A 26,131-nucleotide genomic window follows, 5' to 3' on the forward strand; every position below is an offset into this window, starting at 1 on the left:
CCAAACTCATATCAAAGAAAATAAAGAAACCAAGGCACAGCAACAATTTTGAAACACCTTCGTTACATTTGTAATTTCCAGAAAGTCATTCTAATAAAAATCAAATATAACTAATAATGCATTTACTTTTTGGGAGTTAACGGATGCTCATAACGTATAGTTACATAATTTGAATTTTAAAGAGTGGCGCCAAACAATGTACACACACCTGATTTGCATGCGAATGCACTTATTAGGAAATCAATCAAACTATAAGTAAGTACAGTGGACCACAGGTTTTTGATGTAGTGAAAAATTTCTCTAGCTCTACGATAAAAATCAAATATGCGCCAATTCATAGCACAACTAATTTGTTTTATTGTGTAAAAGGTAAAGAAAATATGTTGTCCCTTCAAATTTCTACGTTCCATTCAATTCAGCTGTGCTATAATATTAACAAGTAGAGCATCATTTTTAAAACTACGCATGTAGAAGATGCCGAACAAATTGTTGAAAATGTACAATATAGGCATCGTTCGACAAACTTTTTAAACGTAAAAAATTAACCAAATACATGTGATTCAGTCTTTTTGATAAGCTGTTGAAGTAGGCTTGGGCTGTAGGCTTGGAGCTAATAAATTACAACAAAAGAGATGCGATTTACTCATAAAGTAATATTCAAATTAATAGATATACAGATGTTTAGTCACAAAACTGTTCCACTGCAAGTTCAATCTCAAAGCCAGACATTTTAATTTATTGAAGATTATGATAAATCCAATTTTAATAAGCTGAAGAGACGAGTTGTCTGGCAGAAATAGCTGAAAGTGTTATGTTAGTCTCCGCAATAGTCAATCAACAACCCAAAAAGATGACTAATTTATTATTAAATAGATATATATTTTTTTTATTTAAAACCATCTTAAATAAAGTAATTTGATTTTGTAAGCTTTGAGCAACTCTTGAACTTTGTCAAATAGATTGTGACCCACTGAAAGGTGCACAGCGAACATGCGCTTTAACAATTACAAATTAAGCAATGCTAATGCTGCAGCCCTCGCTAACGTTGACAGCTGTTGACAGTGTGGATTGTTTGTTTTGTTTTGGTTACGGGAGAAATTATTTTCGCAATACTTGGAGCGTATCAACCAATACCAGGAGCAATGGGAAAAAGTAAGAAGCAGCTACGAGAGCAATACGCTGCCACCGAGGCAGCAAAGGCCAACAATGTACAGTTAGAGACCTGCAACGATGCCTACACATCGGGTGCTTTTAAGTACCTCCGTTTTTTGGTTCATTTGTTGGCCGCCGCTCAGTTTTCGTATGGAATTTATTATCATTATTTTAATGTGCACTGGCCCAAAGGGCTGCACGAGGAAGATGAACTGAAGACGCGCTGGGGCGGAAAGTTTAAGTATTTGACATTCCTCGATGTTATCATTCAGGCCATTTATCATACACTGGCCCTACTAAACGATCTATTCGGTGATAATACGCTAAATACCGCGTCCAAGTCAAAGTTGCGAATTATACGGGACTATATATTCGCCGCGTTCGCCTTTCCTGTGGCGCATAATGTTTGCATTTCCTTTTGGGTCATCTATATATGGGATCGTGAGCTGATTTTCCCTACGGCTCTTGATGCCATTTTTCCAAGCTGGCTGAATCATGTAGTCCACACTAATGTTGCCTTGTTGGCAATTATGGATTTGTTCACCTGCTTCCGGCGCTACCCCAGCCGCTTGGCCGGCATCACTGGCAATGTTAGCTTCATGCTCCTCTACATCATTTGGATGCACATTGTGCGGTATTTTAGTGGCCAGTGGGTCTATCCGCTGCTTGAGGTGAGTTCAACGCTATGGAAGTATATTCCATCCATTAATTACCTTTCTATTCCAGCCACTTAGTATGCCAATGCGTTATTTGATGCTAGTGGCTTTGCTGGGCTTCAATTTGTTTTGCTATTTACTTGGTGAGGTGATCAATAGCATTGTCTGGGAACCAGAATTTAAGCTCCTCAAGCAGCAGAAGATCAAGCAGAGCTAAATATGATTTATGAAATGAAAAGAGCGCATTTCTAGGAGTTTTTCCCCATTAATTTCTTGGGGGTTTTCCCATTTTTAAAAGAATTTGGTGAGAATAAGCATTCCTATATTTTTTAATTAATGCTCTTGAACGAATTACTCAATATCTAGGAAAATTGTGCCAACAATTTGTGTAAAAAAAACTGACCATTGTTAAAAATAATTATTAAATAACTATTCCTTTTAATGTTGATATTTCAAGAAATGGAAATTGGAAAGCATATTTTACAAAAGTTAATTACACAATTGCCAGATTTGTAGTGGAAGAATTTCAAGTCGGTCACGTGGAATTTCAGTTAAATACTCTGGATGTTGGTGGGATGGGTTTTAAGGATTTAAAATCGATTTATTAGTTACAAAATGTTAAAAATGTAAACTTAACTCTATTAAAAATGATATATATTTATATATACCTTAAATTAGTTACAAAATGTTAACTGTAAAATCAGCATGCAGGCACTTGTAATAGGTACGATATATAGTATCTCGTACATAACTTATTCGATAATCGATGTCCTTGTTGGCCCATTGGAGTTCGGTACAAAGTTATAATTAAATACGTCTAAAGTCTAGTTTAAGGAAACAGTCATGTACACTTTAAATGCTAGATCCAAATAATGGAGCGATGTGGTATATTTTTGTTGATGTATGTGTGTATGTTTGTTTACTTATTGTGAGCATTCATGGACTTAATGGCTATGAGTATTTTGATGCACGGAAATAAATGGAAGGGTTTGAGCTTTTAAGTAAATGCAGTTTGTTTCGAGTTTCATTTTTCGATCGTTTGATTTATAGATTCACTTCGATGGTAGCAGCAGCATTTTAAGCTTTTCCGATTCGCTCATGAAATGCGGCTCTCTATGCCTTTGATTGTGACCCAGCAGTGTTTGTAGCTCCGTGGCCTCCTCTGGCGCCGACTCCATGCGTTGACGACTGGCCGCATTCAGCAGACGCATTGCATTCTGAAGCTCATCATCACCATAGGAGGCGGCTATCTCGTATGCATTGGCCTGTATACCTACATCACAGCTTGTCTTGCTGTTGCGCGAGTTGGGCTTGCCCAAGGACATGCCCGAATAGGACGAATGCGTAGTGCCCATGGGTAAATCGAGCTCCAGTTCTGCAGAGGAACAACTCAGCGTTTCACCATTTGCGGCCATTAACCCACGAGTATAGAACGCATTGAAATCCATCAAATCCTCACAGCCTAGGGTTTTGGGATTTGTGCGCTCTTTGTTGGTTCTTGTGCTCCTTGAGCGCTTACTGCTCGCTGCACCGCTATTCATAGCCGCTGTAGATTTTGTATTCTGAGATTTGCGGCTGCGGGTTGAGTTGCGGGACTGACGATTGCCATTGGAATCGTTGGATTTGTGCATGTTCTTTAACAGATGTTCCAATGCAGCAGCCTGCTTTTTGTTATTGTTGTTGCTGGAGGATTCATAGGGCTCTTGAATAGCGGGAACTAATTCTACAATGCCCCTATCATAATCATCGTCAGCGTCTGCAACATTCGGATCTTGAATTTTGCATGAAGTTTCCTCTTCCGATGAGGTGGACATGCCTTGATTCTGCCAAAAGGAATAGATGTCACCATTTTGCTGCAATAAATTCCCAATTACGGCGGGATCCAGTCCTGCATTAGCGCTGCGCCGCTTCATGGACTGATGCTTGGATTTGGTGCTACGCGCAAATATCCCCACTTTCTGACTAGCATTTGGATAGGTCAACTTTTGCATGGCTATGACCTGGGACTCAATAGACGTGCTGCTCTCGCGTCGCCCGCTGGATTTCCGTCCGTAAGCGGCCGTTGCCGATGCCATGAAATCGCTGCGACGGCCAGCACGTTTATTCCTGCTCGAGGTCGATCCGCCACCATGTTTACCGTGATGATTGCGTGCGCGCGATGCCACTTTAGTCTTCATTTCGGCAATCTTCACCGAGACTTGCGAGTCCACAGAATTGCGACGCGACTCCACAGATACATGACGCACGCTGAAGCTGATTTCTGAGTCCAACGAATTCTTGCGTGTTGTCGGTCCCTGACTGGATGAGTTTGTGGCTGCCGCACCGGGCAACGCATTTCGGCGTTTCATGAACTGCATCAGATTGTTGACCCATGTAGTGCTGATTTCATTCGTTTCCACCGAACTCACATCGTTTGCGCCGTCATTAAGACGCGTCGGATCAGGATGCGTATTATGTAGCGTTATAGACACGCGGCCCTTGTCCTCAAAGTCCTTGCGTTTCGCCCAGGTTTGAGCGATCACCTTGTGCTTAGGCATTTTGACGTCCTCCACAATTTCATTGCCGCACTTTCTGCAATAAATTATATTTTTTTAGTAAACGATTCAAAGCTAGCCTGCCTCTGCACTTACTTTCTGAGGTAACGCTTCCAGGTCTCGATTGAGGATGGCGTCCAGCACCATGTAGACATGAGTATTCCAGAGCCAAAGAGACAAAGAAGATGTAACTGTAGGATCGCAACGCTCGGACGATTTTCGAGCTTGCAAACCCTGTGCTCGTCAAAAACGGAAGTAATACGACATCTGCAAGTACCAAATTAGATATAAAATTGATAAAACTTAGTTTTTTAGCTTGTATGCCAACAAAAGTGTATATTATAATTGCACAAGAGTCTAAAGAAACAGGAGTGCAACCAATAAACAAAAAAATTAGCTTTGCATCCCAGAAATTCGATTCGTTCGTTTCGTCAGATATACCAACCCAATACATTAAATCACTTTCTACTCACATTATATAACGCCGGAAGCTTAACGCCCATTCGTGAGAATGCCGGAACTCGGTTACGTGGCATGCAATGACCACCAGAATAAAGGTAAGCACAAGCAAGCCGCAAATACCCATCCGCATTATCATAAAGTGTAGACGATTGCTGGCCGATGTCGATTTGATTTCGTTGGTGTATTTTTTTAGATTAAAGAGAGTCACCATCCCGCGTATTATACAATAACCTCCAATGAGTATGACACCGGCAAGCGGGCCCAGTAGGAAGCCAGCTCTCATTGGATGATTGATATATCCTACAAAGCAGATTCCCACAATGCCATTGCCATCGACCTACAGAAAAATATATGCGAATACAAATTTTATGTATATATGAATATAGTATATATAAATACCTCGCTTAGGGCCATTGTTGTTATTGTCAAAACTAGCGGTAGCGACCAGGCGACCAAATGGAAGTAAGAACCATTTTTGTCGACACATGCCTGGACGCGTCCAATGGCCCGCCAGTGCCAGGAATAGGTGAGGAAGACAAACCAAACCATGCCCGCTGTAAGGAAGTAATATACCATAACAAATATTACAACGCAGGACAAATTCTCGCGGGCTGATGGCTCCGACTGACGCAGTGTGCCATCCTTACGGCATACGATATCTTCACGTGATCCAGATGTAAATTGCAGGAGCCACCTAAAAGATAAATGTTCAATGTATGTAAAGCATAAATATTTACGATTATGATAATGGTATTGGGGCCACAGTACTAACGCTGTATTACACGATTAGAGCATTTTTTAAGTCAGATAAAACCATAGGCAATCTACGTACATATATAAGGTTATCTGCTCTTCTACATATTGTCGATTAAAACCAGATGCTTGCAATGATAATTGAAATCTATAATTTAAAAGCTATGCAAATAAACAAATTCTTTGCTTGCTTGAAACTCACTAAAATATATATCAAAAAGTAAAGATAATATAATTGAATTACATGCATTCTTAAATGTCTACGAAAAATCGGATTGAGTTTATTTGTAGATAATTACAGAACTCTTGATATTACTTACCCAATACAAGCGATTAAAAAGCAGAGATTTATGTAGAAAACATTTAGTGCGGGATATTTGTTTGCATTTTTCCAATCGATAAGAAACGTGGCCACCACAAATAAATTGGACAAAAGACACAAAGTGCCACCCCAGCCGATAAGCTTCTGTATCTGCCGATGCTCATCGTCCGTATACAATGGATCCTTGCATTGTACGCCGCAACCATCAAATCCCGGATAATAGCTGGCACTCGAATCTGTTGATACCAGTGGCTTTAGACAACTACCGGTAACATTGAATTTCATTTCGCGCACATCATTGCTACACTTAGATGGAAAGAGGGTTTCGTTGCAGCGCAGAAACTTTGGAAAGAATGTCGTATTGTAAAGGACGCGACAGGGTTCAAGGGTAATGCGACACATTTCGAGGGAAGGCAGGTAGACCATCTCCTTTCCGTTAATTTCCTCGCATTTCGGCTTAAAAACGGCGCATAGAAATGGCTGTAAATTAAATGTGGCATTCCTCAAAACATGTTCAAACCTTAGCAGCAAATTTATTGCGTCTTCTCACCTGAATTACAGCCCAGCATTTGGGCACATGACGCAAGGATGCATGATAACCGCTCAGTACTTCGTTCAGTTTCTCCTTCTTGTAGAAATCTGTGAGATCGAGGCTAGTATAATTGTAGGGTAACTTAATGCCAAAACAAGTGCTATATTCTGGATCTACGGGAATACAACGCCCATGTCGTACGCATTGTACGTCCAATCCATCGAAACGCATTTTGTTTTCATTGGCTTTCTTGCCAAAGATGCGGTAATTTAAAGTCTCGGTTATTGGATCAAGATCGATTTGTGAAACACTTGATTGGGTTGTGCTGCTGAATTTAGAGCTGCCATGAACGACAGTTAAACCGCAGACAAGCAAAAGGCAGGTAGACACCAAATATCTGGAATTCATTATAATGATTATATTAAATTGTGATCGCCCAGAGCGTTATCAAACTTACGCAAACATTTCCGTATATGAAGCTTACACACACAGTCTTGAATTTATTTCATAAGAATCTATATAGAAGACACAAATCCAAATTCAAATGGCTCTGGAATGCCGCTCCTTTTGTTGCCTTTCAGTGCATATTTCTAAAGTTTTTATTATGCCGCGCACGTTTTATATTTAATGGCTATTTATTGCAGATGCCTTGAGCGGCGATAAATAAACGCAAAAAATAAAACAAACAAAGCAGAAAACAAAAACCAATGCGTCTTTGAAGACGCGAAAGCAACAAATGAGCGGCTATGTACAACGAAGTGGAAGCAGCAGGACCACCCACAGAGCGGCTCGACAGTGCTGCAAAACGTGCGAGTGTGTTCGATTGAAAGCCGCGGCGGTTGCAGTTGTTATCGAACGCTGTCGCGAAAAAACATATCACTACATTTTGCATCCCTAAAGTTGGTTTGTACGGAATTTGCAACGAATAATAAAAAGAAGGCTTGGCTTAAAACAATTATTAATAATATTAATTAAGCTATCAGTATAAGCCATGGACTTGGACGCCGCCCCTGTAGCGGCAATATTGCAGGCTCACGAGGGCAAGCAGCAGCAGGAACAACAAACACCCCCGGCGTCCGCAACCGCTGCGGCGAATGTGAACGAAAATGGTGTACAAAAACCAAAAGTAGATACACCAAAAAAATCAGAACCTGCGGACGCTATTGGTATGTTTTTCTGAATGGTGTGGAATTATTTACATGTTTAACATGAGCTTGTATTATTGTTTATCCAACTGTAGAGACACATTCCAATGTTACAGGCGAAAAAGCGCAAAATGAGACAAGCGTGGAATCGCCCATTGAAAAAGTATTGATTACAATATGCAGCGCCGATCGCAAAAATAAAAAGACATTTATGTCGTTGCCCAGTAGGAAAGATGTTATTGAAAAAGGTGCGTTATTAGGACTCAATTTATCAGTATTAAATACAATTTTTTAACCATATATTTTTAGCGCATAAATTCGGATTGTCAGGAAACACAATTGTATTGGAAACCAATGGGTGTGAAATTTGCGAAGATGAAGTCCTAGTTTTCGCAGCTAAGGAAAAAATATTACTCATGCTACTAAGCGAAAATGATGAGTACGTAATCCTACCTCCTCCGTCGCCATTAAATCGATCCGATCGTGCTGGCAGTTCAGTAGATCCCAGTTTTTATGCCAACAACAGCTTGGTGTCGAATGCCAATGACTCTACAGTTTCAAATGACGAGACATTATCATTGGCCAGTGCCTCGGCTAGTGGAAGCAATTCAAAGACGACGGCGCTGTTTAAAGATTTCTCGATACCTTGGAACAAGGTACCCAACGAAATTATGAAACTTTTACGCAGCAAGAACAGTCTGGGAAAGCGTTTAAATACGCTCGGCAATATTCTGGTGGACGCATTACGTGAGCGTTCGGCTCACATACCCACTCGAGTCTTCCGTCAAGTTGCTCAACAGGCGGCTGAAAAGTATCCTGACTCGTTGTTGGAGAAGGATCGAGAGGGCCAGCTTATTGCCACCACGCCACAATCGCTTATCTCGAAAATGATCAATCGCAATAATGCATTAAACAGACCGCAGAAACGCCAGAGCTCTGGGAAATTCGAAATACATATAGCCGCCAAAAAACGAAAAACGAGCAATGGCAACGGCTTGGTTGCAGCAAATGGTGATGTTCAAGCTATGGCTGTCAATCGCGATCTTGACAATAAAAAGGCACTGCTGATCTCCAGTTATCGTGGCAGTGCGACGGTGGAGCCAGCTACAATTGCGGAATATATGAAGGAATGCTTTCCATTGCAGCGAGCCTTCTTCAACAATAGTGAAAAAATTCCCGACATTACGTCCATTAAAGATAACTGGCCGTATATATTTAACAAGGATATGCTCTACCAGCATTTTGAGTTGCTCATGTCCATTGATCCGCTTGTGCTGGAGAAAAGATTCCTTGCAGAAAAAGAGCGAATCTTCAAGTTTTTTAAAACTTCAAAAAATAAGAAAATAAGCGGGCTGGAGGAAAGCAATGCCAATGTGGTTCGCGGCATAGCTTATTTCTTTAATGAAGACCCAGATTACATATTTAAGCAGATGGATAAAGGCCCACTCGCAAAGGATACGCTACAGCACGTAAATCCAACCAATGCGCCTTGGGTGGCTCTAGTCAGTGAGTAGCTGTACCTCCGATCTATTTAAATTACATTTTAATGATAATTCTCTTATCTCTTTTTAGATACTCCACCAACGACTGCCGGCGCTGAAACACAAACAGATGCAATGGTTTACATTGAAGGCCAAATTATGGCCACCTTCACCTCCACCACCATCGATGCCCTCATCCCTGACATCATTTCTCAATTGCTATGCTACTATTATACCTTCAATATGATGTATCCCAAGGAGGCCAATCAGACTCTCGAATTTATTGTCATCTACTTTCTTCAAAATGCGCCAGAACATGCGCGCAACTCGAAGAAGGCCATTACTAACAACAGTAAATACAATCAGCTCATTGCCAAGCTGGCCAATGCAAATGGTTGAGTTTGGCTGACAAGCAGACACACACGCACAGACAACAACAGTAACAAGAACAACAATTCAAACACTTTAGCAACCGTCGTCGTCTCATTGTATTTAGTTATATATTTATTTGCAGACTTATGCACTTGTACTCCTATTCCTAAGTTTTACGATACATAAATTGTGTAGTATGTTGTGTATACCATTTCTAAATTGTCCATACCACAAAAACAATTCCTACTCTTTTCGGCGACGCAGAACTCCGTATTGTTTGAAATCGTGTATAACATTTTTTAAGGGAGTGCCCTTTGCTTTGATTGTGGCCTTCGTAAGTTTACGACGAAAATAATTGCGTTGCTCATACGTCAGGTTTTTTGGATCCAATGTTGGAATCTGGACTTTAGGCTTAGCCTGTTTGTTGGCCTTGTGCTGGAACTGCTGTTTCTTATTGCCGGCATTATCTTCAAAAGATTCCCACTTCGTTGGCTGACTGCGCTTGGATTCAATTTGATTGCGTCGATGGTTATGCTCACGTTGTTTAATACACTTTTTGGCTTGATCACTGCCCATGTCGACTTGCATAGCATGCCGTTGTTCCCGTTCGTCGTTGATGATGTCGTTTTTGACGTCTTTCCATAACATGGCAGCAGCTCCTTGGACGGATAAATTGGACATTGCGCCTACATTCGGTTTGAACTTTACTTTGCCCCAATTTTTGGAACGCTCAAAATTATTCTGATACGGAGGTTTTTTCGGTGGGGCCATCTTAATTGAAAGAAATATGTTTAGAAAACAAATACACTCGTCCTTGCCTTTATAGATGAAGCAGAAACTAGAGGGTGCACACAAATATGATATTTTCTAAGGTGGCAACTTTTGTTGAGTATTTGTTAAGACCGTGCACGAGTATTTTTTCAGTGTTGTATATCTGTTGGAACTCAAGGCGCCAAGCTAAATGCTTAATTGAGCACATTCTCGCCAATTATTGTTTTTTTTTTTAGTTTTTTGAGCAAAGAACTTTTTACTGAGTACTTAAAAACAAAAGACTTAGGATTTTCATAAATACACTGGAAGTTCGCAGCGCTTTCGCTCGAAGGCAAAGTATTATTTAATCAGCTGGCAACCCTGCCATTCAACACGTGCGATTCCATACATCGATTTCGGGCTTGGAGAAGCAATGAATTCAGAAGGATCAAATTGGGGTCAATGTGACAACTATGATGCTGGCGGAGGCCATGGTGGTGGTGGTAGCGAAGAATACGGACGCGGTCGTAGCGGCGGCCGTGGCAGAGCGCAGGACGGTGGTGGCAGGGCGCAGGACGGTGGTCGCAGAGACAGACGTGACGGTGGTCGCGGAGGCAGGCGGAGGCACAACCAACGCGGGGGAAAAGGTAGAGGCGGCGACAGGCAAAATTGGAGTAAAATGAACAGTAGCTATAATCGAGAATCAAAAAACGGAGGCAATAATCAATTAAGCAACAACTCACAGAAAAATAATCAAAGATCTTATAATGTAAATAATTCCAATGAAAACTCGTTTTGTAAGTTTCGGGACAGTAATCAACGCCATTCTAACCATGATCACCAAAATGCACAACTCCGAGAAGGAATGCAAGGTCCGTCCCACAGGAAATTCGACTTTATTGAAGATGCAGAGCACGTGCAGATGCAAAAAGAAAAAGTCAATCCTTCGCCTAATTTTCATAACCTTGTTGTTCAGCCAGTGGTAGAACAACAGCCACCTGTACAACAAATAACTGTACCTCAACCATGTATACCACAACAACCCCCTACACCTTTGTGCACGCAACCTCAAATCAATATAGCAAACATAAAAAAGGAGAAACAAAGTACCCCAGTGGCACCTAAAAAGCCGGCGAAAAGCAGCTCAAGTTCATCAGAAAGCTCAGATGACACTTTAGAAATAGGCGAGGTGAGAGCCAAATCTGAAAAGCTAAATAAAACCAGCGAAGTTGCCGCCACGCCGAGGTCCAGCTCGAAAAAAGGCACTAGTTCAGAAGACTCGTCAAGTGAGGACAATTCTTCACCGGAACGAACAAAATCTGTCAAAAATGCCAATACTAAAAGTGGGAAGAAACTTAAGAAACTGCCATCGGAAGAAGATGTGGTATGTGTAGGGAGCATAAACCGGAATTTTTCCCTGAACAGTGATAGTGAGGATGAAGAAGAGTTAAAAGTGAAAAAGGGAAAAGCAAATGCAAAGACTGCAGAGCAGTGCATTATCTGTGATAAAAAGGTAAGTCCTTAAGAATAACTTACTCACATATCACAATAATTATCTTATTTTTGTCTCAGGGTCACACTTCTTTTGAATGTCAGATGATTTGCAAAAACTGCTCGGCGCCGTATCATTGCTTAAAGAATTGTCCTAACCCGCCAAACTTAAATATTGCGTTGCAAAGCTTCATAGAATTTTCAATGAAGCAATTCAGCCTATTCAACATGGACCCGCGCCTCTTGCTTCCTGCTGCTGCACCCGTATCGGTTATGATGTCCTCAGCATCAAAATCGAAAAGGGATAAGCGCTCGGATAAGAATTCAAATTCCAAAGCCAAGAAAAAGTCCAAAGTGGAGGTGGATAACAGTGATGAAGATGAAGGCGAAACAACTGATGAAGATTCAAGCAAAACAGAATCAAGTGAAGCAGATTCTAGCGATGAACCGCATCCCAAACGCAAACGTAATGCCAAACAGTCCAACGTCCCAATAGCATCTAAAATATCCAAGCAATCGTTTCCATTTCCTGTACTTGCTACCGCCGCCCACTACAACCCAATGATTTACCCATATGGTGCGGCTTTCAATTTCCAAAGTTAGATAATCCCCAACTACAGAAATTAGAATATAAATACATACATAACTGTAAACGATTAAACGCATCATATGACATGGTGTAGATTATTATTTAACAGCTAAATTAAGAAAGGCCAACCAGGCATTTGGAAAATGATGATTGGGTTAATTTTTAAAATGTAAAATAGTGTGCCCGTTTTGCATTATCTACTTGTATATACATATGTACATATATAAAACTCAATGCCACTTTTCGTTGTAATTTTATAACTCAAGAACGGACTCACCTATGTATATAAACCAAATGTTTAGACTTTGCTCGGACTATTTTGTAGATGGTTTATGTGAAGTTTGTACAAAATCGGTCGAGCGGTAAACGATTACAATATCCTGTGCGTTTATCATTTGCGATGTCCATCAACAAGGCAACAGGGCAAACACTTCACGTTTGTGGAGTGAATTTGGAGGAATCATGTTTTTCACATGGCCAACTTTATGTTGCCTGTTCCAAAATCGGTAGCCCCAGCCGTTTGTTTATTCATGCTCAAAATGGAAAAACAAAAAATAATGTTTATCCAAATGTTTTGGATTAAGTTTTAAAATAGCTAGCAATTAATAAAATATTTTTTTGTTTGCATAAATAAATTAGATGTTCCAATTACATTTTTTTATTTTTTCAATTTATACGTAGCGAAGCACATACCGGGCCGCTAGTAAATCATAATTTCATGAAGTATTAACTGTCGATAGTACCACAAAAAAAGATATATCGATAGAAACAGAACCATCGATTTTTTTTTCAATCTATCATTTCGGACTTGGACCAGCAATGGACACGAACACGGTAGATTCTGTCCCGATCGTCACATCAAATTCTAGAATGCAATGGGACCGCAACAACGCTGCGAGTGGTGGTACTGGCAGCCAAAAGGACAGCCCTCAAATGGGTGACAGGCAAAGTTTCAGTAAAATAGGCAGAAGCCGCTACAATTTTCCAAACAATCCACGACTTAGGGCATTGGATCGTCTGAATTATTGGGTTTTTAGAAGACACAATCGCGCAAAAGCGACTCGAAACGGACCGCGAGGCTATGCTCGTTTTAGATCAGAATTGTTTGAAGTTAATGGTCCGGAGAACACAAACGAAAGGGTTAATCCTGCTCTAATTGTGACTAACCGTGATGCCGCCCCAGCTGTAGAAGCACAGCCAATAGTACAAGCTGGGAGACTTGATGCTTGGTCATTACCGACGCAGTTACAAACGAATCTGCCTAACATAAAAAAGGAAAAAAAAAGTGCCGAAGTGGCACCATCTAAGAAGTCGGCGGCAAGTAACTCAAGCTCGACGCAGTTAAAAACGAGTCTGCCTAACATAAAGAAAGAACAAAAAAGTACCGAAGTGGCACCATCTAAGGAGTCGGCGGAAAGTAACTCAAGCTCACCAAGAAGTTCCGACGCAAGCTTCGAAGAAGGCGAGTTGAGAGTCAAATCGGATAAGCTTTATAGAACGAATGAAGTTGCCCCCACGCGGAAGATCAACTCTAGTAAAATCACTGCATCGGAGGAGGAAGATGTGGTATGCATAGGAAATTTGAACCGAAATTTCACCCTGGACAGTGATAGTGAGGATGACGTTGAGGATGTATATGAAGAGTTAGAAGTTAATAACGGGATATCAAATCCAAAGACTGCACAGCAGTGTATTATTTGTGATAAGAAGGTATGTTCTAAAAACAAATTAATTCATACATAACAATAATCAACAAAGTAATATTTCACTTAGGGACACAGTTCGTTTGAATGTCAGATGATTTGCAAAAACTGCTCGGCGCCATATCACTGCATGAAGAACTGCCCTAATCCGCCAAACTTAAATATTGCTTTACAAAATTTCATGGAATTTTCTATGAAGCAGTTCTGTTCATTTAACAAAGACCTGTGCCATTTGATGTCCCCCACAGCCAAGTCTAAAATGCAAATGCACTCCAATTCAAAAGTTAAGCAGAAGTCCAAAGCAAAGGCGGAGAAAAGCGATGAAGATGAAGACTCGAGCGAAGCGGAATCAAGCGAAGCAAATTCTAGCGATGAAATCCACTTAAAACGTAAACGAAATGAAAAGCAGTCAAATGCTCAGTCTGCAGAAAAAATCTTCAAACAAACGTTTCCATTTCCATTGTTTGCTACCGGCGCCCACTATAACCCAATGATTTATCCCTATGGCATGCGCAATTACCAAACCTAGAAGTGCTAGTTATATATTTGTTCCGTTAGGGAATAAACGACGAACCCACAGTCAATAAACCTACGTGGTTACTTCTTAATTTTTGACTTAAATGAATTTCGCAATTAATTTTGATTAAACATGTGTATGTACATATATACACATAAGTACACAGGTACACACATATGTCACATTTATTAATTTATTTTAATTGGAAAATAACACTAATTTGGATGTCCTGCTTGATTACACGTGGGAGCATTAGACATCTTTGTCCATATCCCACTTTAAAATCATGAATTCAAAATCATAAATTAGTAAAATATTTAGCCATTATTTGAATAAGAGTACAAATATGAGTACCAACGAACCGCAATAAATGCCAAATGGGTGGCGACGAAGTGGCAACCCTGGTCGTATGGCCAGCTGTTGCATGTGCAGCACCATGCTTGTGTGTAGTTTTGTGTTGTGTTTACAATTCTGTGTACAATATTGTGAAAATTGAGTGAGATTGTTGGAAGACAGCACTATTAGGTTTCGAACGAATTAAATATAGGAGTAGGTAAGTGCTCTACATTTATTACACATTAAATTTGTACGTCACAATTGCGAAACATCGTATCTGTTATAAGAAAGTGTCGGTGGATACAACTCGTCCTTGCTGCTTTCGATTCAATGTTATTGGCATAGTGAGTAGCTATCGCGGCTTTCGGGCCCACAGCTACTGGGATGCGTAATACCTCTCGGATCGATGCCCGGCTTAAGCAACGACTGTTGCAGCTCCCAAATTATTTCGTTTGACAATACGCTGACAGCCAGCTTCAGACTGGACTCATAGTTAAGAGAATTGACGGCATAGCTCAAAATACCGCGTGCGATTTGATCGAAAAGGAAATTCCTGTCCAACTCGAGCAGTTCCTCGCGTACATCCATGATGCGATTCTCAAAGTGACACTGTATGGCTGTAAATACCTGCTTGTCCATGCCGACCAGCAGCTCCCGCTTAAACTTGACCAAATAATGCTCGATGAAGACAATTTCGTTTCGATTTAAATGCGGCAATCGCACCTTCTCCTGTATGACTTGTTCGCCTATTTGGCTGACGACCAGAGAGGTTAACGAGCCCGCTGGCGTAGGACGGCGATCGCTACAAGGGCGCACGTCTACGAAAGGATGTATCTGGCAAGTGTAAGGATGCAAAAATTATAAAGTAGTCATGCCAGTAGTCGTCATATATAGTTGATGTTTACCTCGTAACTGCCAACGCCAATTGTACAGGCAACGCCACTGAAGGATACGTGTGAAACACGCGAGTGGTTGCGGAGCGGAAGGTTCGGCTTGGCAACCGCCGGCGGCATTTCCACGGTCTTGCGGTCGCGTGTAAAGCGTATGATCTGCGATGCTTTCTGCAAAAACAATATTAGAGAGTTTTATAGGGGAAGGAAGGGAGCAAATTCATAACTCACATAGTTCACATATTTTTTGGCATCACATACAAACTCCTCCACGCGTCCTACCATCACTTGCAAACAGCATTCGTCCTCGCTTAGATCCCTATCAAATCCACGCAATATATAATTTGTGATGAACTGGGCGCTCTTATAGATGGGATCGTCCTGCTTAAATGTGACCGGAGCTTGTCCTTCCAAAGCAATAGCCGCGTTCAGTGCATAGCACAGCTCACTGTCCAGTAGGCCATCGAAGGTAGCCTGATATTCATCACAGAATGAAGGTGGAATCTTCTTTGGAATCTTCTTCTTCTTTCGACGTTTTGGCTTCCGCGCCATCATTGCTTTATGGGCACGCTCCTTAATCTCCTCCTGTATTTGTTCCCATTTCTCGCGATAGCGCGCTTTGTGGTTCTCAATGAATACCACTCGTTCCTTTTCTACCTCCTCAAGTAGCTGATGGATGCGCCGTTGATTGGATATGCGCTCATCCAGACGCCTCTTCCACGATTGTATCTGGGTTTCGGTGTTTCTCATTAGCCGAATCTTCTGCAGATTGCGCATATTTTTATTGAAGCGTTCCTTTTTGAACTGAAACAGTTTCTTGAGCTTAATAAGCTGCTTTCGCTGGAGATCCTGACAGACCGTCAAATGAGCCTGTACACGCATGTTGGTCAACATCTTGCGATGCGTAAGGAGCATGTTCTGCATGGCAGCTAGACTCTCCAGACGCTTAAATTTCTCCGTCGTTATGCTGTACAGATGTACAAATCGCTGATGTCGCTCCTCGGCAATGCGTTGCTTGCGAGCTGCAATTTCTTCATAGCATTGATGACGGGCAGCTAAATTTAAATGATCCCGCTTGGTTATCTCCTCTGCATTCGCAATAAGCATACGATCGTGCTGCTCCGCTTCGCGTCGCTTGTACGCCTGCAGTACATAATACAAATGCGATTTGTGGAGCTCCTGGCGATACTGATTGAAGTCCTTCAGATTGCAGATTACATCATTGGTGTCCGTGATTTCGCCGTTCTCCCGCAGACGCTTCAGATTACGCTCGTTGGCATAGTATGTCTTTAGATTGGAATCATGGAGGGGATTGTATTCGGGAATTGTGTCTGTGACAGAGGCATCGAACTCCTGTCTGGTGCTCCTGAACTGGTTATGGAAAATATATAGTTTTAGAGAATGAATAGAGGACTGGAGATGACTGATTGAACAAAACTAAAGATTAAAGCATTATTAATATTCATTGTAAAATAATACAATCTTAAATACGATTTGAATCATTTCCTATTTTAAATCACTCTTTAATTTATCGTTGTATCTAAAAATATAATAATGTGTGCACTTACCGATTGTCCGATCTTATTTTTTGAGAATATCACTTGATTGTCTGGGCATTTGAGCATGGGCAGCTTACAATTTAGCGGTATTAGCTCCCATCCGGGCAGACTATTGATTGGCAGTCCGGTCCTATAGCTAACGACCTTTAATAGCGCCTGATTGTTGGCCAAGTTATTACGCCGCGGCAAAGATAGTATATCGATCATATCGTTGATGTTTTTATCGTTTCTGATGGTCAAAATGCGTTAAGTATGTGTGGAATTCCAAGAACTTTACAAAATTTTTGTTTTCTGTGTTTGCGGCTGATGCCAAATGATAAAACTTTTTAATCTGAACTGAGATCTGTATGGGTGAAAATTTTCCAAGCTTTTTTTTTCTGATCAAAATTTAATTGCCTACTGGTCGAAAAAGGAGTAAAATAGAAAAAGAAATTAAGATGCAGACAAAAGATGCTGTATGTTTATTGATTAATTGGACAAATGGGCCTGTTTCCGTTTCGGAATACTCTTTAAAACTCAGGATTGCTGATTTGTTCTCAATTTCGTGCTTTCGCTGATACCACTCAGACAAAGGCAAGACTTTTTAAGCCGAACAATTTGATAGTTTTTCGCAAACCGAAACAGCTAAGAACATTTTGAAAAGCAACTCGGTATTGTAAATGGTTGGATTACTAAGTGCTGTTTTCCATCCCTATACAATATTTCAGGATTGAGCTTTTTAACGAAACTGACTCAAAGTTGAAATTGAAAGGTGCAGCTTTGATTGAATGATTGCAGTCTTCCATGGCAGAGCGTTTCTTCAATCTAGCTGCGTCTGTTGGCGTAAATAACTGTGCTTATGTATGTCTTCTTATCAAAGCTTCCGCTAAGCACCCTTATGGGTTTGCTTGCTGTTGTTGCTGTTATCGTTTCAATTGCTGTTGTTGCTGCCACTCCACTACAAGAATAACAACAGTTACAGCAACAGCAACAATGTATATTTTATGCAAAATAAACAAGCACTTGGCCATTTTATTGATGGCCAACTTTTGTTTATTTTGATAATTTGCGTTTCGATTAGGATTTCCTCTATTGGTCCTGTCTTGTCGTCATAAGTCTCGTTGAAATTGCTTTAAGACGCCAGCTTACATAATTTGAAGCGTTTTTTTCCTCCGTTTTTTTTTTTTTGAGCCGGCCCCATTTCAGGACAACAAGCATAAATCTTTGGCAATCGGTCAGGCGTCATATTGTCTGCAACCTAGCGGGCCGTGCTAATAAAATCAAAGCAAGTGCTGACACTACTAGTGAATGTTATTAGCCACATATGTATATGTATGTATGCATGTATATACACGTGTTTACCACCACCGTCCGTTTAGTCATTGCTCCAAATACCCTCTCGAGTGTACTTTCCATTTCAACACACGTACGTTTTCCCACCCCCTCGATCCCATACAGGCCCATTCGTTGTCATGAATAAAAAATGATGCTGGGCATCGAAAGCGGCACGTGAGCGACAAACAAACTTCGAAGTTGCACGCATAAATCTGGAGTGGCCTCTTTTTCCTGTCGTTATATAATAGTTGCTACCCGTTAGTAAATGTAAACACAAAGGACTTGGGCAGGTGAGCAACCCCATAGAGCCTTCGCACCCCACCAACTGTGGAGCGGTCTTTCTTGAACTGTAGTAGAAGCCGGCAGGCACACAGCTGTGTCAAAGTGTTTTCCCCACCCTGACTCTACCCCGCCAACCAACTCTTGAAATGGCAATCGTTACGTTTCAACTGTGTGGCAAAAGTTTATTTTGTGACGTCACAGAAATTTCGTTTCACTTGTGATTAAAATATTTCATTTTACCTCTAAAGCTGTGGTCAGACATGCACAAAATTTGCAAGCTAATCTGTTTTATTTCACATGTAGGGTATTAAAATATTCAACTCCAATTATTATTTTTGTTGCAGAAAACTATGATAATATAAAATATTGAAATAAAAATAAAACTAAGGAAAACCTTTATAATCCTCTAAAAAAAGAAGATATTTGTTGCTCTTAGAGAGTCGTAGAGTGTATACATCAAAATAATAAATGGCGAACCAATGTTTTTAATGAATCGAATATATTACAACAACAACAATGCAATTAAAATACAATATTTAATTTATTGTATGTCCAGCTCTCTCACATATTAAACTAAAAATATTCAAACACGGCCATCCCCTAAAATAACTCTAGAGTTCTATTCGTCTTACTAACCTAAATAAACAACTCCTCTTTCTCAATGAAGCCATAGAAAAATGGCAATACAATATAAAAATGACTAAGATATTGAAAAAGTTATATTTAGTTTTGTAAACTATTCTACGAGTATATTTTAATAATAATAACAAAAAATAAAACGAAGCGAACATCGAACATCGTCAAAAGAATCTCTGCATTTTACTTTCGCTAAGCTACATTAAAAATGAACAAATAATCGAACAAACAATGATGACAAATGTTGCAATTGCAAGAAATAAAGTATCCGGCTTTAGTTGAGGTACGGCGCTTTTAAATATAAAATAAAGGCGAGTGTGGAGAAAAATTGTAATTTAACTTTATAAAGTTGTAATCTTTTTACTACTACGAAAAAACGTTCAATGAAAAGGAATCACCTTCAATCCCCGAAAGCTTTACTCTCACTTTAGATGCTTTCAACTTTCGTTCAATCGTAGGCTTTTATAAGCTTCATTCAATAAGCAGCGCGCAGTTGCCTTTTGTCTTTCGACCGTGTCGGTTGTTTATTTTCAAAGCACGCACGTTACTGGACTTGGGAGCTTCAGTTGCTTCATTCGCTACGCGTCTCTCTGTGTGAGTGCGAGTGTGTTGTTTGTGTGTTCGAGTGTGTGTTGGTGTTTCGAACAAAATACCCAAAACGCAATAGCAGGCAAAATCATAGAGCAAGAATCTATGCGGGGGGTGGCAAGCGGCTTATAAAAAAATATTCATATAAACGAACCAACCACCCCCAAGAGCAGATGATGATGATGATGTGAGTGTCAGTGTCAATGTGTGAGTGAGTGAGGCTTTAAACTGCGACGCCTTTTCATTCACAATAGTGTGCAAGTGGCAGTGTAAAGGACATAAAATGTGAGCAATGGCCACAAAACGGCAGCGTCAAAACATTTGCCACCTGCCGCACAAATGCTGATTAAGCTACTTGAGTGTGGCTAAGATTACAACAGCAACCACAACACGAAAAGTGACAGCTGACAACTAACAAGCGACTAGAGACTAGCGACTAGCAAATAGCGATAACAAGGACGTCATTACATAAACGGTGGCGGGCGTGGTGTTGAAATTGCAAGCAGGAAAATCCTCTTGAGCCGTCTCCATATACGCACCTATAACCTCTTGCTGGAATGTGCTGCTCGTTAACTCCGTCTATCTCATCATCATCATCGCCATCATCACTATCATCTTTATCTACTACTACTACAACTACTACGTCACTATCATCATTTCATTGCCACAATAAGAAGGAGAACAATATCAACGATAGTATTTTAAAGCCTTCAAGTATCGCCAAAACAAATGCAACTAAAAAATGCCCAACCAGACACAACGCGAAACGCCAGCAACTGAAGCAGCGCTAGGCCAAGGCCAAGTCGCTTCCACGGACCACATCATAACCATAAGCACTGCCAGCATTACGGAAGCGTACACCGACGACGACACCGAGCAGCTGAAGCAACAACGTCTTCTGAAGCAGCCAACCCAGCTGCCCCATAACGTTGTCTCACCCACAGAGATTGCAGCACCCACTCCATTGCCAGCTTCAGGTGCCGCCTCCACTCCAGCGACCAGCAAAGCGAAGAAAAAACTGCGAGCTCTCTGTCAACTGTCACAGCTGGTCTCCTTTCAGAACAACATTGCCGATGTGCATCATCGTCGGGGCCGTCGTTTACATGGATTGCAGTTGCCGCTGCATCCATTGCAGCTCTTTGGCTGGCTGGTCTTAGTGCTGTTTGGTTTGGCCAGCTATTTGGTGCTGATTCCGGCCTTCAGTGTGCCATTTCAGGGCCCATTATATGGTCTCATCACAGGTCTATATATTGTGCACATTGCCTCACATTTGGCCGCACTGCTCACAGATCCGGCGGATAAGGAGCTGCGTCGTGTGCATCGAAACGATCGCATTGTGCCCGAATTCGATCGCACCAAGCATGCACATGTGATTGAGAACGGACGCTGTCATTTATGCAACATACGAACCTCCTCGCCTCGCACCAAACACTGCTCTGTGTGCAACAAGTGCGTGGGAAAATTTGATCATCATTGCAAGTGGCTGAATCATTGCATTGGCTCCCGAAACTATGTGGCCTTTCTGATGTGTGTGGTCAGTGCGGTGGTGGCCACTTTGGTCATTGTGGCGGCTGTGATTGCCCAGATTGTGCTCTACTACTTCCAGCCAGAGTGGTTGAGCTTCTACTGGTGTAGTGGCGGTGGATCAACTGATTCGGATGTCGATAGCAACCCCATTAGTATAGGTAGCTTAGATTTAAATGCGCTAGAGACAACGTCATCGCATGCAGTCTTTAATGGCACTGATTTCATTAATCTAACCCTAAGCATGGGCAATGGTACACTTATGCTCCTGGAGGATCAAGAGCAGACCGAGGGAGCGAAAGAAGATCTCTATACTCAGTTGGAAAACGTAACGCTGCCAACACTAATGCAAAATCTAAGCACAATGCTGGAGGTAACCCTTAGTCCAGAGCTGACTACAAGCGGAACCATTCCTACGATGCTGGAGGAGAGCAATCATACAGCGTCCACGCCCACTGTGGCAGGAATAGGCGTCAATGAAACTATATTCCTAGTACTGATTGGTATTCTCGGCCTGTTGGCGGCCATTAGTGCGGGTCTGCTGTTACATTTGTGTTTCTTTCACATCTATATATCATTCTTGGGACTTACCACTTACGAATATATACGCAATCATCGACAGGCCCAGGAGGCCAAGGCCAAACACCTGTTGAGCACAAACGCTGCCACAATGCTGCCCAAAAATGGTGTCCATTTCTCGCCCACACAACAACAGCCACACAACAATCCGTCCAGGCATAATGGTAGCGAGTGTGGTCAAATCTTTTGCTGCTCCAGTGTGCGACATCCCAATGCATTGGCCCACGAAACAGACTACTTTGAGGCGCGCAAGCTTCAACAGACTGAGGAGCAATTAAAATTGCATTGCTGCGCCAATTCACGAGAATTTCATCAGCGTGCCCACAAAGCCTACTACGTGTGCTCGCTGCTAGATGAGCACAGTTTTGGTTCCAATAGTTTAGCCGCTCAATTGGGCAGCGGCGGTGGAGGCGTGAGTCCCTACGATGAGTCCCCAAATCTGGATCAGTCGCGCTTGCAGACCTTTCACTGCTGCTCCAGCTTTGCGGCCGGATCTCTGCAACGACGCGTCAGCGCAGCCACAAGCAAGGCGACTCTGGTTAGCGATGTTGAGGCAGCTGCCGCCGCCGCTAGTCTCAGTGTATCGGCACGTGGACGTCCCTATCTGCAATATACGGAGCAGTGCACTTTTTGTACCTTCCGTATTCGCAGTCCGTTGGTGACGAAGCGCACGGGTGGCAGCCACAGTGGCAGTCACATTAGCAATAGCACTAGAATACTGGCCACCCACAGCCAGCCCTCCATGCTGCTTCGGCACTCGGCCGAGGGCAGTTCCAGCACAGATACAGTCGCGAGCACCGCCACCACAGTCACCAGCGCCGGCGGTGGAGTGCAACGAGAGCGCGAACATCAGCGCTGCTGCATGAAATCTATCTCGAAGCATCAGCGCTGGCGACGAAAATGGAATTGCTGCACCAGCGTACCCGACAGTCCCGATGTGCCCAACGATCTCATTGCGGCACTGGCCTATCGCCATCAACAGCAACAGCAACAGGAGCAACTGGCGGATACGTCCAATAAAATCAATGCTGCCGAGCTGCCGGTGCAGTTCATACGCACACTAAATGGCGACGCCGCTGCCGCCAACGCCGCCGGCACTGCATCCGCCGGAACTATAAAATCACAGTCCAGCAGCTCGAATTCTCGCACCTGGCCGGTGGCACGACTGCGCCATATGATGCGCATGCTGGGACGCTATCGACGCCCGCGTTGTCGCCATCATCATGGGCATGTGGCGGCCGCCGAGCAACACCATCCGTACCTCCCGAACCACCCGCCCCACCACACGTCCGTCAAACAGAATCAGATACGTCCGCTTCAACTGCAGGGCCGAGGCGTCGCCAATGGTGGCAACTCCGGCGGCTACTATGACAGCAGCACGCCACAGCCGCCTAGCTCCTGTACGCCTACAGCTTCAGAACTGAGCAGCGAAATGGAGCATAGCACTAGCGATGGTTCGCTGACATCAGCGCATAATAACGAACTACTCATCCTGCCAACATCCGTGATACGCGACGATAGTGTAACCACATATACGTTGACGTTGCCACCGGCCTTGCCGCCACCCACGCGCCGCAAAATGCCCAATCCCACTGATCTGAAGGAATTGGCCGAAACTCTGGGCTTTGCCTCTCCTCCGTCCGGCCCGTACACACCGAACAGCTGCAGTGGAGCGCAGCAGCAGCGTCTCCCTGTTTTGGGCAATGTCTACAGACGACAGCGACGTAAGCACTTCCTGCGCACTCGATCGCCCACTTTGTCGCCCATACATGAATCCGGCCTCTCGAATCCGACCTCGCCACAGCCCTGTCGCCACAGCATCAACAGCAACAATAACAACGGCAGCTCCAATTGCTCGCCCAACGTGGCACGCTCCTCGGTCCTGGTGCAGAATCTTTGTGGCATCGCTGGCGAGACACTCCGCAAGGCCGCCTCCAATAGCTCGCTACAGAGCGTCAGCTCCAACTCGAGCAGCACGTAGTAGCATATTGTGGTTTTTCTCTAGTATTAAGGAAAGGGTTGTTGATATCTACAATAATTTTGTTATTGAAATAGCGCTAGTAAGGGAAAAAGCAGAAATAGTATGGATAATCGTTCGCATTTTCTATAGCAAATATTCTCAGATAAAAGTTCCGAGTTTTCTCTTTACGAATTCAATCGCAGATCTTATATTCTTAACTTTTTCCGGATAACTTCTATCATTATCATAGATAAAGTTTATTCATTATTTGTCAAGTTATTGTCAATTCAATAAATTTATATAATTCCTCAAAAAAAAACTGCCTTCACCCATCAAGATCATTCAAAAGGTCCGTTTTCACTATATAGTTTTTTAAAAACACGTTTCTAAAATATTTAGTATTTTTTATGCCAATATTAGGTTTCAATAACCGCCCTTGGTTTATGTTTTAAAAAAAGGAAATATTTGCCAAAATTAAAAACTCTCTTTCTCTGAAATTTAAAACCCCAACTTTATAATTTCATCTTGAAAATAGAAGAGAATTTGTGAATTTCACAATTGCTACATGTTTTTTTTTGTTTTTTTTTTATTGATGATTAAAAATTAATATTAGTTTCGGTTATGACTTCGAAAGACATTTCACACATTTTGGACATATTCTTAATACTCATTTCGAAAATAGAGCAGTGTAGACTGGCGGCTTCAAACGTTTCTTCAAGTAATATTGCCAAATAATCGCCATAGTATTTATAATATTCCAAAGATATTAAATAAATCTAAATAAATTAGGAAATTGATGCGATATCAACAACCCTAAATTAAGCCTAGTCTGTAGTCATCAACCTAAAGCACCTAGCAACTGTTACAGTTAAAAAAAAAGTTCTAAATTGATGAACTATCATTGATAACAAGTTAATAATGTGAAATTTAAAGTACATTAGTTTTGGCCAGATATACAAATATTAATTTTTATTTTATTTAAAGTGCCACCTCAAGTAAACAGGACTCTTGAAAAATAAGAACACAGAATTGCTATTTTGACAAAACGACGTCTTTTTTTTATTCAAAATGATCATGTTCCGATCCAATATAATAATGTTGTGTGCGTTGAGGAAGAGCGAGTGTTACAGTTCGTCCTACAGCCAAATCAGGCGAACCTGGGAAGTGATTTCTGGTTGATATGCGATTGTTTGTCAAAAACTCCGAAACAAATTTTGAAGGTTGAAACAAACTTTTGGTTATCAGTCAGCATGTGCGGAATGAAGGAAGAATTCGCGTTCAGTTCACCCAATTGTTCGGTTATAAATGCGATAAATCGTTGGGTTGGAAACATTTAATTCCGTTTCCATAAATTTAACCAAATATTTTGGCTGATTTTCGATAAATTCATGCACTTTTTTAATTGCATCTTCGGTAATTACGAATTTGTGAGATAAACAATTATTTGTTTGTTGTATCAAGTTTTAAAAACACATTCCATTGATCTTCATTTTTCTATCGATAGCACAAACACAGTGTTACTTTGTGAGCGATAACGGTTTTTTTTATTTATTCGATTGCCATGATATTCGGATGGTATGTCGTTAAGAGATGTGGGCTGCCACTAGAAAGGGATAGTCTTAAAAAGTCCTTGTTTATAATTTAATATAAACTACAACTCTGTGAATTAATTGTGCCCCATATAAAATCAATCAGCTTAGAGTAGATTAGTAATATCGTTGCCACCATGGCTGAATCGATAAATCTATGCCAGCTTTGCAAAATGTTAATTCACAAAATGTCTGTTATACTCGTGTGTGCACACATGTTTGTTTATTTCCGATACATAAATTATGCAGCAGCATTGACAAAAGTCCTGGCCCTGTCGGCTGCAGCAGTAGTTGTATTTGTGCGCCATCCTCGTATTGATTTTGAAAATTGTCAGTTTGGTTACGCATTGTAGCTACGTAACATATACATAGTATATACTCGTAGTATGTATGTATAGTATATATACATGTATTT

General features: G+C 41.6%; 9 protein-coding genes across 10 annotated transcripts in view; 6 read left to right on the plus strand and 3 right to left on the minus strand.

The window, feature by feature from the left end:
• Positions 1 to 1,070: 1,070 nt before the first annotated feature.
• LOC115631674 (androgen-induced gene 1 protein) lies at positions 1,071 to 2,818 on the plus strand. 2 transcript variants are annotated; one of them, XR_003996225.1, is made up of 3 exons: positions 1,071 to 1,823; positions 1,879 to 2,112; positions 2,175 to 2,211. XR_003996225.1 is itself a non-coding variant. In XM_030528488.1 (2 exons), exons 1-2 carry the CDS (start codon positions 1,143 to 1,145, stop codon positions 2,023 to 2,025), a joined length of 828 nt encoding a protein of 275 aa, XP_030384348.1. In that variant the 5' UTR covers positions 1,071 to 1,142; the 3' UTR covers positions 2,026 to 2,818. The 2 variants fall into 2 exon arrangements, 1 of the variants encoding a protein (XP_030384348.1); XM_030528488.1 differs by having other exon boundaries at positions 1,879 to 2,818.
• LOC115631668 (protein smoothened) lies at positions 2,785 to 12,637 on the minus strand. The gene is made up of 8 exons (XM_030528482.1): positions 12,517 to 12,637; positions 6,869 to 7,001; positions 6,430 to 6,808; positions 5,878 to 6,359; positions 5,204 to 5,498; positions 4,816 to 5,141; positions 4,439 to 4,609; positions 2,785 to 4,379 (listed from the first exon to the last, which is right to left on the minus strand). Exons 2-8 carry the CDS (start codon positions 6,874 to 6,876, stop codon positions 2,861 to 2,863), a joined length of 3,180 nt encoding a protein of 1,059 aa, XP_030384342.1. The 5' UTR covers positions 6,877 to 7,001; positions 12,517 to 12,637; the 3' UTR covers positions 2,785 to 2,860.
• On the plus strand, positions 7,328 to 9,620 carry LOC115631670. Its single transcript, XM_030528484.1, has 4 exons — positions 7,328 to 7,577; positions 7,652 to 7,804; positions 7,866 to 9,062; positions 9,129 to 9,620. Exons 1-4 carry the CDS (start codon positions 7,403 to 7,405, stop codon positions 9,434 to 9,436), a joined length of 1,833 nt encoding a protein of 610 aa, XP_030384344.1. The 5' UTR covers positions 7,328 to 7,402; the 3' UTR covers positions 9,437 to 9,620.
• On the minus strand, positions 9,521 to 10,243 carry LOC115631676. The gene has a single exon (XM_030528489.1). It carries the CDS (start codon positions 10,178 to 10,180, stop codon positions 9,653 to 9,655), a length of 528 nt encoding a protein of 175 aa, XP_030384349.1. The 5' UTR covers positions 10,181 to 10,243; the 3' UTR covers positions 9,521 to 9,652.
• Positions 10,763 to 12,473, plus strand: LOC115631672 (protein mushroom body miniature-like). Its single transcript, XM_030528486.1, has 2 exons — positions 10,763 to 11,672; positions 11,732 to 12,473. Exons 1-2 carry the CDS (start codon positions 10,839 to 10,841, stop codon positions 12,251 to 12,253), a joined length of 1,356 nt encoding a protein of 451 aa, XP_030384346.1. The 5' UTR covers positions 10,763 to 10,838; the 3' UTR covers positions 12,254 to 12,473.
• Positions 12,638 to 13,053: 416 nt separating the features above from the next.
• LOC115631673 (protein mushroom body miniature-like) lies at positions 13,054 to 14,550 on the plus strand. The gene is made up of 2 exons (XM_030528487.1): positions 13,054 to 13,949; positions 14,013 to 14,550. The coding sequence occupies exons 1-2, from the start codon at positions 13,059 to 13,061 to the stop codon at positions 14,469 to 14,471; spliced, it is 1,350 nt and encodes a 449-aa protein (XP_030384347.1). The 5' UTR covers positions 13,054 to 13,058; the 3' UTR covers positions 14,472 to 14,550.
• Positions 14,551 to 14,896: 346 nt separating this feature from the next.
• LOC115631671 (tRNA-dihydrouridine(16/17) synthase [NAD(P)(+)]-like) overlaps positions 14,897 to 26,131 on the plus strand; it is a 37,908-nt gene continuing 26,673 nt past the window's right edge. The window contains exon 1 of the mRNA XM_030528485.1: positions 14,897 to 15,012. The gene's annotated coding sequence lies outside the window, so the exon portion shown is untranslated. The remainder of the gene's footprint in view (positions 15,013 to 26,131) is intronic.
• Positions 14,997 to 17,633, minus strand: LOC115631669. The gene is made up of 4 exons (XM_030528483.1): positions 17,254 to 17,633; positions 15,917 to 17,056; positions 15,701 to 15,856; positions 14,997 to 15,629 (listed from the first exon to the last, which is right to left on the minus strand). The coding sequence occupies exons 1-4, from the start codon at positions 17,449 to 17,451 to the stop codon at positions 15,129 to 15,131; spliced, it is 1,995 nt and encodes a 664-aa protein (XP_030384343.1). The 5' UTR covers positions 17,452 to 17,633; the 3' UTR covers positions 14,997 to 15,128.
• LOC115631211 lies at positions 20,807 to 24,220 on the plus strand. The gene is made up of 3 exons (XM_030527916.1): positions 20,807 to 21,698; positions 21,774 to 22,529; positions 22,578 to 24,220. Exons 1-3 carry the CDS (start codon positions 20,807 to 20,809, stop codon positions 24,146 to 24,148), a joined length of 3,219 nt encoding a protein of 1,072 aa, XP_030383776.1. The 3' UTR covers positions 24,149 to 24,220.

Source organism: Scaptodrosophila lebanonensis, unplaced genomic scaffold (assembly GCF_003285725.1).
Source record: "Scaptodrosophila lebanonensis strain 11010-0011.00,11010-0021.00 unplaced genomic scaffold, SlebRS2 tig00001412-arrow-pilon, whole genome shotgun sequence".
In the NCBI taxonomy this organism is placed as follows: Eukaryota; Metazoa; Arthropoda; class Insecta; order Diptera; family Drosophilidae; genus Scaptodrosophila; species Scaptodrosophila lebanonensis.

What these genes read in the sequence shown, in the direction of transcription:
- LOC115631674 (XM_030528488.1), top strand. Translation starts at nt 1,143, where the DNA reads ATGGGAAAAAGTAAGAAGCAGCTACGAGAGCAATACGCTGCCACCGAG. An exon ending in GGGTCTATCCGCTGCTTGAG is followed by an intron (nt 1,824 to 1,878) that starts GTGAGTTCAACG and finishes TTTCTATTCCAG; the next exon opens with CCACTTAGTATGCCAATGCG.
- LOC115631668 (XM_030528482.1), bottom strand. An exon ending in AATGCTGGGCTGTAATTCAG is followed by an intron (nt 6,360 to 6,429) that starts GTGAGAAGACGC and finishes TTTAATTTACAG; the next exon opens with CCATTTCTATGCGCCGTTTT. An exon ending in TTTTTAATCGCTTGTATTGG is followed by an intron (nt 5,499 to 5,877) that starts GTAAGTAATATC and finishes TTTATCTTTTAG; the next exon opens with GTGGCTCCTGCAATTTACAT.
- LOC115631670 (XM_030528484.1), top strand. Translation starts at nt 7,403, where the DNA reads ATGGACTTGGACGCCGCCCCTGTAGCGGCAATATTGCAGGCTCACGAG. An exon ending in GAAAGATGTTATTGAAAAAG is followed by an intron (nt 7,805 to 7,865) that starts GTGCGTTATTAG and finishes ATATATTTTTAG; the next exon opens with CGCATAAATTCGGATTGTCA. An exon ending in GCCTTGGGTGGCTCTAGTCA is followed by an intron (nt 9,063 to 9,128) that starts GTGAGTAGCTGT and finishes ATCTCTTTTTAG; the next exon opens with ATACTCCACCAACGACTGCC.
- LOC115631676 (XM_030528489.1), bottom strand. Translation starts at nt 10,180, where the DNA reads ATGGCCCCACCGAAAAAACCTCCGTATCAGAATAATTTTGAGCGTTCC.
- LOC115631672 (XM_030528486.1), top strand. Translation starts at nt 10,839, where the DNA reads ATGAACAGTAGCTATAATCGAGAATCAAAAAACGGAGGCAATAATCAA. An exon ending in GCATTATCTGTGATAAAAAG is followed by an intron (nt 11,673 to 11,731) that starts GTAAGTCCTTAA and finishes TTTTTGTCTCAG; the next exon opens with GGTCACACTTCTTTTGAATG.
- LOC115631673 (XM_030528487.1), top strand. Translation starts at nt 13,059, where the DNA reads ATGGACACGAACACGGTAGATTCTGTCCCGATCGTCACATCAAATTCT. An exon ending in GTATTATTTGTGATAAGAAG is followed by an intron (nt 13,950 to 14,012) that starts GTATGTTCTAAA and finishes TATTTCACTTAG; the next exon opens with GGACACAGTTCGTTTGAATG.
- LOC115631669 (XM_030528483.1), bottom strand. Translation starts at nt 17,451, where the DNA reads ATGATCGATATACTATCTTTGCCGCGGCGTAATAACTTGGCCAACAAT. An exon ending in AAAATAAGATCGGACAATCG is followed by an intron (nt 17,057 to 17,253) that starts GTAAGTGCACAC and finishes TTCCATAACCAG; the next exon opens with TTCAGGAGCACCAGACAGGA. An exon ending in CCAAAAAATATGTGAACTAT is followed by an intron (nt 15,857 to 15,916) that starts GTGAGTTATGAA and finishes TTGTTTTTGCAG; the next exon opens with AAAGCATCGCAGATCATACG.
- LOC115631211 (XM_030527916.1), top strand. Translation starts at nt 20,807, where the DNA reads ATGCCCAACCAGACACAACGCGAAACGCCAGCAACTGAAGCAGCGCTA. An exon ending in GTTGAGCTTCTACTGGTGTA is followed by an intron (nt 21,699 to 21,773) that starts GTGGCGGTGGAT and finishes TAAATGCGCTAG; the next exon opens with AGACAACGTCATCGCATGCA. An exon ending in CTCGCTGCTAGATGAGCACA is followed by an intron (nt 22,530 to 22,577) that starts GTTTTGGTTCCA and finishes GCGGCGGTGGAG; the next exon opens with GCGTGAGTCCCTACGATGAG.